Below are 14,896 nucleotides of genomic sequence, written 5' to 3' on the forward strand. Positions count from 1 at the left end.
TGTTTGCACATTCTGCTCTGAGGAGAAAGTCAATGGGGACCTGCAGCACAGGTCAGGCTGTAAGAGAGTTGGTACCAAGAGTGAGAGCTGGGTTATCCTCCACTGCACTCTTACCCTTCCCCCCACCCACTGACATAACCAAATCATAGCATCACAGAATTCTTAGGGTTGGAAGGGACCTTAAAGATCATCTAGTTCCAACCCCCCTGCCATGGAGAGGAACACCTCCTGCTAGATCAGGTTGCTCAGAGCCCCATCCAGCCTGGCCTTAAAAGCTTCCAGGGATGGGGCTTCTACCACCTCTCTGGGCAACCTGTTCCAGTGTCTCACCACCCTCATGGTGAAGAACTTCTTCCTGACATCCACTCTAAATCGTCCCATCTCTAGTTTTAATCCATTCCCTCTAGTCCTACCATTACCCGACATCCTAAGAAGTCCCTCAGCAGCTTTCTTGTAGGCCCCCTTAAGATACTGGTAGGCCACCCTAAGGTCTCCTCGGAGCCTTCTTTTCTCCAGACTGAACAACCCCAACTGTCTCAGTCTGTCCTCACAGGAGATGTGCTCCAGCCCTCACCCAACCCTTTCCTACAAAGCAGAATGTCACTGCAGCACTAGGTCAAGTTTATTCTCACACAGAAAAGAGAAACCTAAAGCTTTGCAGAGAACCTTACCTATTTGTCTCCATTAGAAAACAATTAAAAGTTATCCTCCGATTGATGCATTATTATAGTTACGCACAAGCACATGTTACTAAAAGCATTTATGCCACTGTGAGCAATTCGGTGCTTTGGCATACCTCACTTCCCTTCACTAGTCCATTTGGAGTAAGGACCACATTGCTTTTACCTGTTTTGGCCAGAAAGTGATAAATTTATGTTCTTAAAAAAGAGTGCTACCTTTGCTCCTTTCACAATATGGCAATACCAGGAATCGGCGAAAAAATATACCCCTTTCAGCCCAAAGTCCTCCAAAGTTTTCAGGATTACCACAAGGGCAGAGGACACAAACATCACAAGTTCTGGTCTGGATGATGGCTTGGCAATGCATCCAGCTCCAGCAGCCATCCCAGATTGCTCAGGGAATCACTGTTCCGCGGGCTGTGCAACCCCATCCCTGCTACTGGGACCGCAGGCTATGCGGGATGGAGATGTGCCTGCTCACCAAATTTTTAACATCTCCCCCTCTCCAAAGCCTTAAGCAGTGCTGAAGTTAACGCCGTTTCTAATTGTTTCTCAAATAAACATGTGACATCAAAAAATTACTCTGTAGATTCTCCCTCATCTATATTTACCCAGGCATAATACCAGCTGCCTACACAATTTTTGTCTTGCTAATGCACAGCAATAATCATAGATCCACCCACAGCCCATCTATTTTGGTAGAGTGCAGAAATAGGCATTAAACCTATAAATGTCAGAGCATGCCTTCATTTTAGATGTTAGTATTATTTAAATTAGCACATGAATGATGTTTCCACAACGTGATAGCTTTTCAAATGATGGTATATTGCACACGAAGCGCAGTGGCCCTGCTTTAAGCACCTTCAACCCATTAGGCCCGACTATAATTTGGTGCTTTTAGAAATGCAAACGCGTTGTAGAAGAGATGTCGTCTCTTTGTTTATGCCCAGAAGCCCCCAGGGAAATGCTGATGCCATAATTACCTGAGTATGGTTTGAACATTAGGCTCTGGTCGGGAGGTAAACATCCCTTGCGCTTGTTGTCCAGACGTGTTTGAGAACAGCTGCGTCTTGGTGGCTGCAACAGCGTGTTATCTCGAACGTGTCCTCCGCGTTTCAGATCAAGCGCGACATCTGAAAACAGTGCTGTTGGAGGGAAAAAGAGTTAACTGGAAAATGGAAGTAGGAAATCATGTTTTCTCTGTAGGTCCGGGAAAAACAGGAGCAAATCCTTCATTTTTGTTCTGACCACTGAAAACCCAGTAAGATTAATTGAAAGAAAACCTGCGAAGAAGGAGTGGTTTTTTGAGACTCAATGGGCATAGGGAAGCTTATTGCAAGGAAGCCTTATTTAAAAAAAAGAAAAAAAAAAGAAAAAAATTAATAAGTGAAGAATTAGACTGCAATTAGACCAGATCAGCCCAATGCCAGCTTCAAGAGATGTTATAATAAATCCGGCTCGACCAGAACGGTACAAAAGGAGACACCCAGGATCAGATTGCTGGGGACAACGCGCCTGTTGTAGGGTGTAAAACTGCTTCCGTAGCTCTCTCACGCAAGAGCGGGGGCTAAACGCTGCAACGGAGCCACCCGTTTCCGAGAAGGCCGTTATCCGTCATTTAGTAAGTCCTCTCACTACAATAAATTCTTTGACCACCAACATCACACTTTATAACAAGCGGGGTGCAAACGGAGCACCGTGCTTCCTCAGGCAGGAGAATAAGTTAATTGTCCCCTCCGAAACAAGAGGCAGGGCTGGCAGCAGAGCAGCCGGGCAACCACGGCACCGCCGGCGCACGCCCGCTGCCCGTACAAAAGCGACAGCGCCACCTCGTGGGCAGCGCTCGCGTATAAATTTCATCGCTCCGATTTCTTCTGAAGCACCAACTTTAGCAGACTGCCGACTAAAAAAAAAAAAAAAAATATATTAAGGGAAGTGTTTTTTTGTAGCACTGGGGGGGGAAAAAAAGTTAAATTAAAATCACCCTTTACTGAGTACTGGAGAGGACAGTGCAGACAGCCCAGCAGCTTCATACAGAACTGGCCTTGTGTCCTCCTGGAGAAGTGCTGATGGGGTGCTGACTGGGCATTGGGGGCCCACAACAGGGTTTTAGTTACCATCAGGCGTACGCTTTGAAGGAAATGCCCCACTCATCCCTTCTTACTCTGATTTGGTTTGCTTCATAGAGCTGTTTCGGCGCATAAAACTAAACTGGAAGACGTCTTTCAGGAGCACAAACTGCATGGGACAAATGGGCACTCAGTCCACAAGAGCAGACTTGACCTTGTCTGAGGCAAGAAGCCCTGAAATGCAGCACAGACGTGACGTCCAGCCCTCCCAGAGCCATGCACAGACTGCATTCCTGGATGTTTAGCAAGCCAGGCTTTGCATGGTGTTATTGTGGCTGCTTCAAGGCTCCAGTTGGCCTGGATCTACTCTTCACTTCACACTGTGCCCCTGAGTATCTCTATTCCCCAGGACTGATGATGATAATAAACTAAGAGGGGCTATGGACTCCCTCGAGGCCAGGGAGGCCTTACAGAGAGATCTGGATAGATTAGAGAGTTGGGCAATCACCAGCTGTATGAAACTTAACAAGAGCAAGTGCTGGATTCTCCAGCTGGGACAGGGTAATCCTAGTTATACATGCAAACTGGGGGAGGAGAAGCTGGAGAGCAGCCCCACAGAAAGAGATCTGGGGGTTTGGGTTGATGGCAAGTTGAATACCAGTCAACAGGGTGCCCTGGCAGCCAAAATGGACAACCGCCCCCTGGGGTGCATCAAGTACAGCGTACCTAGCTGCTCAAGGGAGCTGATTGTCCCATTCTACACTGCAGTGGGGCAGCCCCACCTGGAGAATTGTATGCAGTCTCATTGTATGTGCCTCAATATCAGAAGGACATCAAACTATAAGTGTGTGTCCAGAGCAGGGCAACCAAGATGGTGAAAGATCTTGAGGGCAAGACTTATGAGGACTCACTGAGGTCACTTGGCTTATTCAGCTTGGAGAATAGAAGGCTGAGAAGTGACCTCATCGCAGTCTACAGCTTCCTCAAAAGGGCAGAGGCGGCGGAGGTGCTGATCTCCTCTCTCTGGTGAGCAGTGATAGGACACAAGGAAATGGAATCAAGCTGCGTCAGCGGAAGGTCAGATTGGACATTAGGAAAAGGTTCTTCACTTGAGAGGGTGGTCGCTCACTGCAACAGGCTCCCCAGGGAAGTGGTCACGGCACCAAGCCTGTCAAGAGTTCAAGGAGCATCTGCATGACATTGTCATATGGTTTAGTTTTAGGTAGTCCTGCAAGGAGCAAGGAGTTAACTTGATAATCCTTATGGATCCCTTCCAACTTGAGATATTCTGATTCTGTTTTGGACAGCCCACTTGCCCAGCCAAGGGAAAAGCAACTATAGGCTCTAACCAGCTCTTTCTTCACTGTGTGCTGCTTCTGTTCCAAAACAAGGTTTTCAGTTAGATGGCTACCCTGGATGCGAAGAGAATGCTTATGGTATACAGGATGCTTCATTCACACTCAAAATTGGATGTTACAAACAGTTTAAACTTTTTAGACAAAAATGGCCTTATACATCTAAATATCTGCAACTCCAAATAGTAGGTCTGCGCAGGCAATTGAAATAATCATTCGGACAGGTAACAGCGTAGAGTACACACAGCCAGTGCAACTAGGCCTGTTTTGAAGTCAGATACAGATCTATTTCCCACACTAAGAAGTGACATCTCTTAGTCCAGCATTTTACAAGCACAAGCTCACTCAATACTTCTCATGTACGTTCCAGCAGGACATGACGTATGGCATTTATGTCATCTCTCAGCACGCACTCTAACCAAAAATAAAACCAATAGACAAAACCCATCTTTCTTTTATCAGAGTGAAGACTTGAGAAAGTTGTAATTTGAGTACGGGAAGAGTCTGAATAAGCTCCAAGAGAAGTTCTTCTGATGGTAACACTATGAACAACAATTCCCAGTTCCCTTGTTAAAAAGTGGTTGCTGAGCAGGTGTTTGGAAAAAGAATACTGAAGGAATGGAAAACCTTCTCAACTCAAATAAAACCCCAAACAGAACATTTTGGTAAAGGATCACCGCCAGCTCCTTCCTTTGGTCCAGAAGGTCAACATTAAAATAAAACCAAACAACACACCAAGTACCAATCTGTCCAGATTCCACTTCATTGCAAGCCAGTCAGCACACAACCCGTTACCTGCTCAAGGCACACAGTAATCTCAGCTTTACTGCCCAACTTTTTACTGTCACTGACGAGTTTAATATGCTTTCAGACAGAGTGAGCTAATATATTAAACTGTAGGCATATAAACTCTATCCCTCGCACACCAGATGTCTGGAGGAAGGATACAGCTAAGCGTTCAATACGCCTCTTTGGAAAAGAAAGTTAAATTTTGTTCTTTTTAGTCACTAGAAAGACTGAGGAAGGCAAAGCATACGTTAAATACATTACACAGCTAAGACCGACAGGAAAAGCTGAACTACAGAAATACAGAATCAATGACAGTTCTTCAAACGGATGGTGTAGCCCGGCACAAAGCTTGACATGTTACGGCCTGCACAGGCCTGTCAACACCCATCTATGGCTACAAAGACTGAGTGGATAATCACTATTAACAGTGCCTGGGGTTATTCACCTCAACACACAGAAGGCTTTTCACACTAATACATATGTGGTTTTAGGTTTAGATTAAGTGTCCAAATGTAGACCCTCTGGATCATACTAGTAACATCAAATTCTTGGACCAAACTGTTGAAATTCTTTCCTCTGTTACAAATTGTTTGGCTTTCTTGTAGTGATATTAAGCAAACCACTTAAGATTAGCTAGATTTGTGATTTGAAGTCAGGTCTTCAACTGGAACATGCCATTTATTGGGAGACTATTTTTTTTCCAGTAAAATCTAATGCTTCTTTAGAGAAAAGTGGACAAAATGCAACTTAAAGGCACCTTAAATAAATATTCCTCTTTTTAGGAGAGAAATAAATACTCTCCTTTTTAGGAGAGGGAAAAAACCCCAAAACACAACCAACCAAACCCCAACTTTCTGGCCAAGTTTTCTATCCATAAAAGATGTGAGTAACCATACGTTAACCCTTCTTATCAGACTGGCCTATTTCAGCTGCATTCCTGGCAAGTAGTACTCTTCATTTACAGGTTAGTTTGCTAGGTAAAAGCATGGATGTCTTCCCAGACTTTCAAAAAAAGCCCTCTGCCAGCAGAAACCAGTTTAAGTTAGCTGTTCCTGAAAACATCAGATGCTTTTTCCTCCCGAGTCAGTTCTCAGCAAGTTGAGCGCAAAAACTGAGAGTGCTGTTGTGCTTAGCTCAGGCAGAACAGCAGCTTTATTCTGAAAGCTTTTTTCCCCCCAAACAGAAAAACAAGATACAGGAATAAAAGAGCAATTTGTGCGTACCCAGGAACTGTCCCTTCTCCCAGGGAAACATCATTGCAGCTCCGTCTCTGGCCCACTGCGCTTTAGACTTCCCTCTTCACAGCTGCACAACCGCAACCAGAGCAGAACAGCTGTAAAGCTATCCATATGACAGACAGGGAGAGACAAAGAGATGGACACAAACACGCACGCCATTCGCAGCCTTCATCTGAAGATGGTTTGGAGCATACCCGCTTGAGCGCAGATGTCAAGCTAGACACTCCAGAGAGACTCAGTTACAAGGCACACTTGTGTTCAGAACACAAATGTCCTAATGTCACGAGGCACTTACCTCAGTGTGGTTTTGCATCTGTAGTTTACTCCTACTTGTTGATATGGTGTCCCCCACCTCCTCCCAAGATAGATGCACAGCGTAGGGATCGTCAAATTATTATTCTGAACATGCATACATACTAAAGGTACTGCTACAGAAGAAAAATACCTTTTAATCATTTTATCTTCAGAACAATGAAGAACAATGCAAGACTATTTTCCCCGGTAAGAATTCCTATCTTCCCCGTGTCCTTCTACAAGTCCCGTAGGTTTTTTCCCCCCACAACTAGAAACTAAAACCCAGATCCTTTTCGTCTTTTGTGTGAACAGTACTGTTGAGAATGAAGTTGGTACTTGAAGTGTACAAAAATAAAATTAGCCAGAGGCCATGGGAAATGCAGCAATGACATTTATTGGAATTTCTCCAGGCATTACATGAAAAATTTTATAAGTGAAATAGAGGATAAAGCACATTCAGTGCATCTTTAAAAAAAAAAATAGATGTATCCGAATAACCTTGATTCTTTGTAATACACACTACTGCAGTTTCTGGGATTGGTTTTGTATGTACACACCAGCTAAAACTTACTCTGAACAAAACCGCAAAGAACTGCCTTTTCACTTGGCATTTTCCCACCTAATACAAGATAATATTCTTGAAATATCTAAACAGATGCCACATAATTTTATACACAGTGTTAAGACCTTTCACCCCAACTGTAAAAAGAAAGACTGTTAAGGAAATCAATATCTTTAATCAAATAAAACACCATGGAAGTAAAAAACAACAACAAAAATAAAACCCAGGAGATCCCAAACCCCTAAGTGCCACAGCAGCGTGCAGCAAATCAGCATCGTTGATCCTTATTTTTACATTAACATAAAGCATAATACCTAGAAAGCAGTGATATTCAGTCCTTGCTTTCTAAATCAGACAATCTTATGCATAAAGACACTGCTGGATTTGGCACTTCGCTTATCTGTTTTTCTTACTAAAAAAGATTTGTTTCCTGAAATACAGTATAAACGGCAAGAGACAATATGAGCCACTGTAACACTCAATTAACGGTTCAGACATGCACTCCAAAATACGTGCCTATTACACATTTGTCTAAGCCTTCTCAAAAATTCCACTCAAAAACATTTCCAAATCTATATGCATCTTTTTATACCTTTATAAACATATTTTCTCCCTTGAAATGATCAGAGCTTACCTCACCTTCCGCCCAGAACACACAAATTCATGACTTTTGTTTTAAAAAGAAGATCACAAAGCAGTATTAAAACAGGAATAACCTGGAAAGCATTATTAAAACTGCACCTGTACTTCAGAATCCCCTTTGAAATGTATATCCACTGTGTATGTGAAAACTGAAAGGTACATAATATTTGAAACCTGCTTGGTCCTCTGTTGTGTACTTATGCTCAACTTCCTGCAACCTGCCTCAATTTTCCCTTCAAATAAAATTTAAGAACAGCTTTCTGGCTCCCACCACGGTAAGACAAGGCTTCTTGCAGTATTTCTTTGGTTAAATGAGAACCTCTTACACGCCTAACTCTTATGACAGCAAGTCCCCTGTGGAAAATTAACATGAGAATAAATACCATCCACAGCCTTGTTGCCTTCCTCCTGTTCATCAAGACCAACCCCAGGACAGGTGGAAGCAAACAGGCTGGGAAGGAAATAGCAGTCACTGTTAGCTCTTGCCTTTACAAGTCCTGTGAGTGTGTATAGATAACTATTTCTTAGCTCTGAGTTACGGAGGCGGAGCTATGACATGATGCTTTTTGTTTCCAGTTCCAACATGCATGTGGAATTACACTGCTGACCGGTACAGCCCAGGCAGCGGATGGCACTAGAGCTCTTTCTGTACGAACCAAGTCATGACACTTATTCTGCTTATTGGTCTGTGCACACAATGTCAGTAGAATTAAGAGAGGCACGCATGAGTTCACATAGATTTTAGATTTTCCACAGAAGATGTGAAACATGCTGCTCTTTGGAGGGAAGATTACATTCTTTTTTGTTTTTTCCTTCAAGTATTATTCAACATACACATATATAAAGACACAGCATCCTCATTTCACTACAAGACAAGCACATCCAGAGTGAATTTTTAGATCACCATTAACTTGGCTCTGACTACTGAAATTTCTCTTTTTCCTTTAGGTCAACTCTAAATATACATCTACTTATCATAATTACATGTGAGAATCCTTTATTTCCCCCTTGTGATTTATTTACATAATCATAAAAAAATTAATAGCCTGAATTTGCATACTGACAAAGCCCATCTGTAGTTATGAGTGTCCCAGCACTAGTTTTGGATAATACCGTTGCCTATTGCTAAGTCCTTTGAAAGCAGCATAATCATCTTTTCTTTCCCTTTTTTTTTTTTTTTTTTTTGAATAAATGCTGCCTAGAAAACCCTGGTTTATGGCTTACTCCTTATTTTATTTTATTATTTGGATTGTAGTTTACTTCCTTCAGGAGCAGTTCACAGTCAGACAACGCTTCTGCTGGCAAATACTTCGTTATCTGCTCAAGAGTCTTTTGATATGCTATCTTCTCCTGTTCCAGGGACTGAATTAGTGTCTTCATTTTGTTCTCTCGAGTCAAAATAGTCTCCAGGCTGGATTCCAGACTCTGAATTTTAGCATGAGCAACCTGTAAACAGTAACATTATAACAAATTGAGATGTTCTGAATAACTTTTCTTATATTATGATATGCTAAACGTTAAGGAAAGAACTACATAGATGTTTCTAAAAGACATCTGTATAGGCAGATGATACAAGGAATGCCTACTGTGTATCATACACAGTATAGTGTCCTTATAGTGGCCAGATCAATCTGAAGGATTTCCGAAAGCTTTACAGAGGGAAGGAGACATGCAAGCTGCAGCAAGCAAGGGGCAGTTGAGAGTAACAAGGAACTGGAGCTGCAGGTAGACAATGGAAAACAGCAGCTGGAGTAGCACTGGAAGAGATGACTTGTGTGACAGTGATGGAGAACAACACGTAATAACGTACCTTAGCAGGATGGAGTGGTTAAAGGGAAAGAGAACCTCAATGTTAAGTCTAGAAGCGGACGTGTTCCCTATTCTCCCTCTACAGCTTCCTCTAGGAAAAAAGCAACTGAGCAGTACTCAGAAACCCTGGACCTCAGAGCAGTAGCAAATGTCTTGCAGTGGGAATTGGGGGAAATTCTGACCATTCCTAGGAAAGGGGACAAGCAGAGGAATGCAAAAGCTACACAAAAAAACAAGATGAAGAATTTAAGGAACTGAGGAAGATGCATTTACAGTATGACACTCTGGAAGAAAAGAAGAGCTTCAATAGAGCCTTTCAAATCAGTCACTCGTAACTATTGTATGCCCTTGGTGCATTTTCAGAACAGAAGTAAAAGCCCAGGCAGCAGCAAATAAATAAATTTAAAAAAAATAATAAAGCAAAAATAGTAATAGTAAAAAAGCAAGTGACCTCTGTTTTCAATATCGAAAGAACACAGCACAGCACCCTTAGCCCACAAACACGAGAATAACGAGGACATGATCTTTCCTTTTTACCCTGTTTCTATTTTCAGGTTTCAGAAGCTGAAGGTGTTCTCTGAGCTCTTCCCAATGCTGTTAAAATTAACAAATTTAAGAAGAAATGGCCTGGTGATGCAAAAAGAAGAGCTTGTCTTTTCAGGAAGAGGCAAGACAATACATACTGAAATCCGAAACAAGTCTGTGCCAGGCTATGGAAGAAAAGGCGAATAAGTGAAGAAGAGAGACACGACTTTTTTAAAGCATGACTTTATTGGGCAAAGTCTGGTGGGCACTCAGCTGTACTCAAGTCTGCTAGGACAGACCATCTTTCAAAAGCAGGACTTTGAGCTTCAGCTGAAGGATACAGAACGATACTGCCTAGAAAGGTCTGGAGAAAGCAAGCTCACTGCACTATGGATTGTTTCTTAAAACTTTCCAATAGGGAAGCAAAGAGATGAAGGGACAGAGAATTTATTTTTCAGCAAGACACACAAATTTTGCCCACAGATTTTATAGGAGATAAGGGTAGAGATATTTTGAGAAAAAGAAACCTGAATCAAGAAGGTAAAGCCCAAGGAATGACAAAGGAGTTAAAAATATGTCTAACAGAAGTAAATCACTGTAATTGAGAGAACTGCTCAACTGCATAAGGTCTTGCAGTTAGGCAACTTCTCATTTAGACTTAAGGACACTTACTCCTCTGATTCATAGATATGACCTCTCCATGAGTTTGTAGTCTTAAGTCATTTACCTGTAGCTTCTCTAACAAATCCATGTTTTGTCTCTTCAGATGATTGTTTGCCCTCTCCAGCTTCTCCAGGGGTTCACCTTCGTCACAGGGATTCACATTTTCCTGCAGTTCATCCTGCAGAACATGATATTCCACTTCATAGGCATGGAGCTGTTTTGAAATATCCATCTCAAACACCTGTCATGAGAGGAAAAACGATTTTTAACTACAGTAGAAAGCACTTATTCCACATGAATGTTTGGTTAACAGGCAACTCTGCTTGATTAACTTAATTTTTTTTCCTGTTCCTCTCAAAAGAGTTTTTTAAGGGGAAATCTACTGTAAGGGCATTTTAGCATCTAGAGTTCTTACTGTAGCCATAATAAATCATGGACTTTAGAATAAATTGTATCATCACTTCTACAACTACCAAATACCATCTCTTCCTATGAGATTTATCAGCAGAAAAGCCTTATTTAATCCAAAAATTTTATAATATGACCAAGTCTTAATATCCTTTGCTCAGGAATATTAAGAAGTTCAAGAAGTTTTTAAATTCAAGTCTCTCCAGCTTGTGATGGGAGCAAGATCACACAATGAGGAAGAATAATACAGGAGTCGTCAGATCTCCACCCTCAGAACTGGACCTCTTGACTCCAAGTGCCCATTTATAGACTTTTATAAAAACACTCTTCATGGTTACAGTTTCCCCGTGTTCCACCTCTGCGTGAATAAACACTGTTTTCTTATGGGGATGCTTTGGTGACAAAGCATTCTGAAGACTATGGAACTAGCAGGGATGGGAGCATATGACCCTTATCTGTTTATACATCTAGTCACAGCCTCTCAGCTTCTGGCAGTTACCAAATAGTTTAGACTAGGAAGGGAAGGATGTCTTCAGTGATATTTATTAATTCTGCTCCTTGTTCTAGAGGTCACAAACATTACACCAACAGAAGACACACACAGATCCCGCAACAAAACAAGTTCTACATTACATTCAGTGTTCTTCAGGTAATTCAAATGAGGTAAAACTTTAAATTACATATGGTGTTCAAGCTGGGCAAGTGCCATTTTCCTCTGTGTAGCTACCCAGTCAGTTCTTTATCAGTGTATTATAGTCCTGCACAATGTCTACATTTTTCTTTCATTATCCACTATAAGAGGACGGTCCTGGGAATTACAATGCGGAGACAGACAAACGACTCCACCTGCAGCCAGCCTAGGTAGGAGCAATATAATACAGGCAGTCTACACATGAATGCAGATCCAGAAGACTGCTCAGCAGGAGATCTTCCTCTCTATAACCACATCCACCCCCGCTCAGGCTACATAACCCATTCTTTACTCAATCAGACCTGTCTCTGCACAAAGCCACTTCTACCACACTCAATGCAGCATGATTGCTCTGCAACCCATGCAGACCATGGGACAGAGATTTATTTTCCAATAGTATCAAAAATATTGAATTACCATCTCTTATCATTGCCGGAATCAGTGAGTTGTGAAGGTAGACACTAAAGTGCCTGACGCAGGTTTAGCATGGCAATCACAACCAGTGCAACAAGGAAATGAAGATTTACACATTGGCTAAAAATGAATTCTTAACTGACAGCACCTGAAACATTCAAGCCATAGGAATGTATCAGCGTTAACTGCACTACTGCATACAGAGATGGTTTTCTAGAGCTCTTCTGTTATCTCTGAATTACCACCTGAAGGGGAAAACTGCTCACAGATTCACAGTTAAGGTACTAGATTGAGACTCATTTCAATTTGCAGCTTCAATGCAGAGGAAAGAGGACGTAGAGAGATGAAAATCCCAGCCACTGACAGTATTTCACAAGAAGCTTTAGCAGGTGCTTTTCCTATATCAGCACCAGCAATTGTTTGTTTCTCTCATAGCCTCACCCTTTGCCACAAAGTTACAACGGTACTGATGAAATAACACTACTCCAGTCCTCCTTTCCATTACCCAATAAAGGCAGGGCTCAATCCTGACGGGCTTTTACCTCTGGCATCAAGCACCTGCTAAATGTGATTCTTCCAAGGACAGGGCTGAGGTGAGAAGGGGAAGCTGCATGAGGGCACCCTAAAAGTGATCCCCAGAACGACAGAAGCTCCCCCTGCCACAGAACAGCAAAAGTTTGTTTGACTTTGATTTTAATAATGGCCTCACCAGCCTCCTAATTGTAGGATTTTAAGTTGGAGGTGTCAGAAAAGTTCCTACAGGGGTACCCGGCCCTGTGCAGCCAGAAGTTCAAAGGACCAGGAGAAGTCGTTGTGATGCTGCCTCTTCCCACCATGGCAAGTTGTGCTTCCCATCACAAACTGCTGGACTGCTCACCCAGTAGCAGGGAGCAACATCTGGGTTTAGGTTTGGAAAACAGGCTACTTTTACCCTTCTGATGGTGACACGACATTTGTAAGCAAAGCCACGTTTTTCCCAATAGCTGGGGCACAAAAGAACCTTTGTAGTGAACTTTGAGGTAGCAACTAAAGTCTTGCTAAAACTGCAGTTCAAAATCCATTGAAATTAGTTTGTGTCCTATTTCTACGTAAGTTCCTGGGAAGACAACTCCTTTGCATTTCAAACCAAAAGCAAGATATTGAGAAGACTTTTACATATACCTCAGGCACGATTCTTTTAAAGAAAGCTAAATGGGTGGTAAAAAGTGAAGAGAAAAACAACCTTACCTGGGTAATGATTTTCTCCATTTGAGGCTGAGTCATATCTGGAATAGCGGTTTTAAGAAAATCAACAATGTTCTCAAAACTCTCACATCCCATTATAGATGTTTCTTGACTGCTAAGTAGGCTCAGTGCTACTTTAAATATGACTTCCGTTCCTTGAAGAAAAATAATGTCTAAAAAAGAAGATCATTAAAATATCATGAAAATGACTGCTAAAGTATTGGATAAATATATATATTTGCTCAGATTTTTTTTCTTTTAATCAATCATACTGCAGATTTATTCAGTTTAGAAGTGCAATCTGTCTTATTTCAACATGAAGCTAAAGCATACAAAAGCGTTTTCTGTGATCTTGCAGATGTGAGAGCGCATTAAAGAAAACATCGCATGCTTGTTATGTCTGTAACCGTTATCTGCAATAAGCATTTCATTATCATCTACTGTAGACTACAGACTATTAACTAACTGCTAACTGTTTCTAAATGCATCTATGACTAAGAAGCAATTAAGGAGTGGATCGCAACACAATATACTGACATTTTACTGTTTTCTACAGGGAGAAGATAGCCCTTAAGAAACAGTTATGTAGATTCCGTATTATTATTTTAATAATATTTTAATTAAATCATATTATTTTTAAAATCCATAGTAGTGATCACATTGTCTAGAATTTCACAGATTCACACAGAATCACTATTACTACATGGATGTGAGTGGTAAGGGTCTGCAGAAGTCAGTAGACAGACTGCACAGAAACTGGAAACTTGCTCACAGTAACTACAAACTCAATCAGCAGCACTGGCCTTGCAGTTACTGAGACGAACGCAGCACATGAGCGGTTCAAATAAGCCTCCTGTGCTGTTGGCTCTGTCGCATCACCAAGAGCAGGGCTACGCAACTGAAACTCAACTTCTGATCCTGATACCAAGAGGTCATCTTCTTGGTAACACCAGGACACTGGTGAGGCAGCCATCTCACTTGAACGCAGTTCCTGTAAGTCCCCCTTCTCAAGTCTACGATGCACGTTCGAGCAGCATAAATACAAGTACATAATAGGCAATAGGTGGACATTAACCATCTGTTCCTGGTACGTGACAATGGCCCATAAAACACTGAGGATGCAGGACTCCAAAGCGTTAGGAAGTAAAGCAATATAGTGACTTGCGAGTTTTAAAATGAGAACACGCCTCGCTCAGCTCATTTCACAGAGAAATGAATATTGACACTCCCCACCCTTAAAAAAAAAAAAAATCATTTTCCAAATTCAAAGCCTACTGAAGACAAAAAAAAAAAAAAGAACAGAACACTTTAGCCTTGAAATACAAATCAAAAAGAAGAAAACCACCAAAACCAAAAATGCTTTAGTGCCCCAGAATTCAATAATCCACTGGGAAAGTGATGTACCAATCATGTGAATACCACTGAAAAACAGACACACCAATCATTTGATGACCAACAAAGCAGTCATAAAAAGTTTGCTGAAAAAAAAAAACAACCCAAAAAACAAACACCAACAAAAAACTCTGTAATGGA

General features: G+C 41.7%; 1 protein-coding gene across 1 annotated transcript in view; it reads right to left on the minus strand.

Moving 5' to 3' along the window:
* Positions 1 to 6,798: 6,798 nt before the first annotated feature.
* Positions 6,799 to 14,896, minus strand: part of TBC1D4 (TBC1 domain family member 4) — a 114,119-nt gene continuing 106,021 nt past the window's right edge. The window contains exons 18-20 of the mRNA XM_063335650.1: positions 13,367 to 13,536; positions 10,691 to 10,867; positions 6,799 to 9,075 (exon numbers count right to left, since the gene is read on the minus strand). Of these exons, the coding sequence (XP_063191720.1) occupies positions 8,857 to 9,075; positions 10,691 to 10,867; positions 13,367 to 13,536 (566 nt within the window). The 3' untranslated portion in view covers positions 6,799 to 8,856. The remainder of the gene's footprint in view (positions 9,076 to 10,690; positions 10,868 to 13,366; positions 13,537 to 14,896) is intronic.

The sequence above is a fragment of the Chroicocephalus ridibundus genome, chromosome 1 (genome assembly GCF_963924245.1).
Source record: "Chroicocephalus ridibundus chromosome 1, bChrRid1.1, whole genome shotgun sequence".
NCBI lineage: Eukaryota > Metazoa > Chordata > Aves > Charadriiformes > Laridae > Chroicocephalus > Chroicocephalus ridibundus.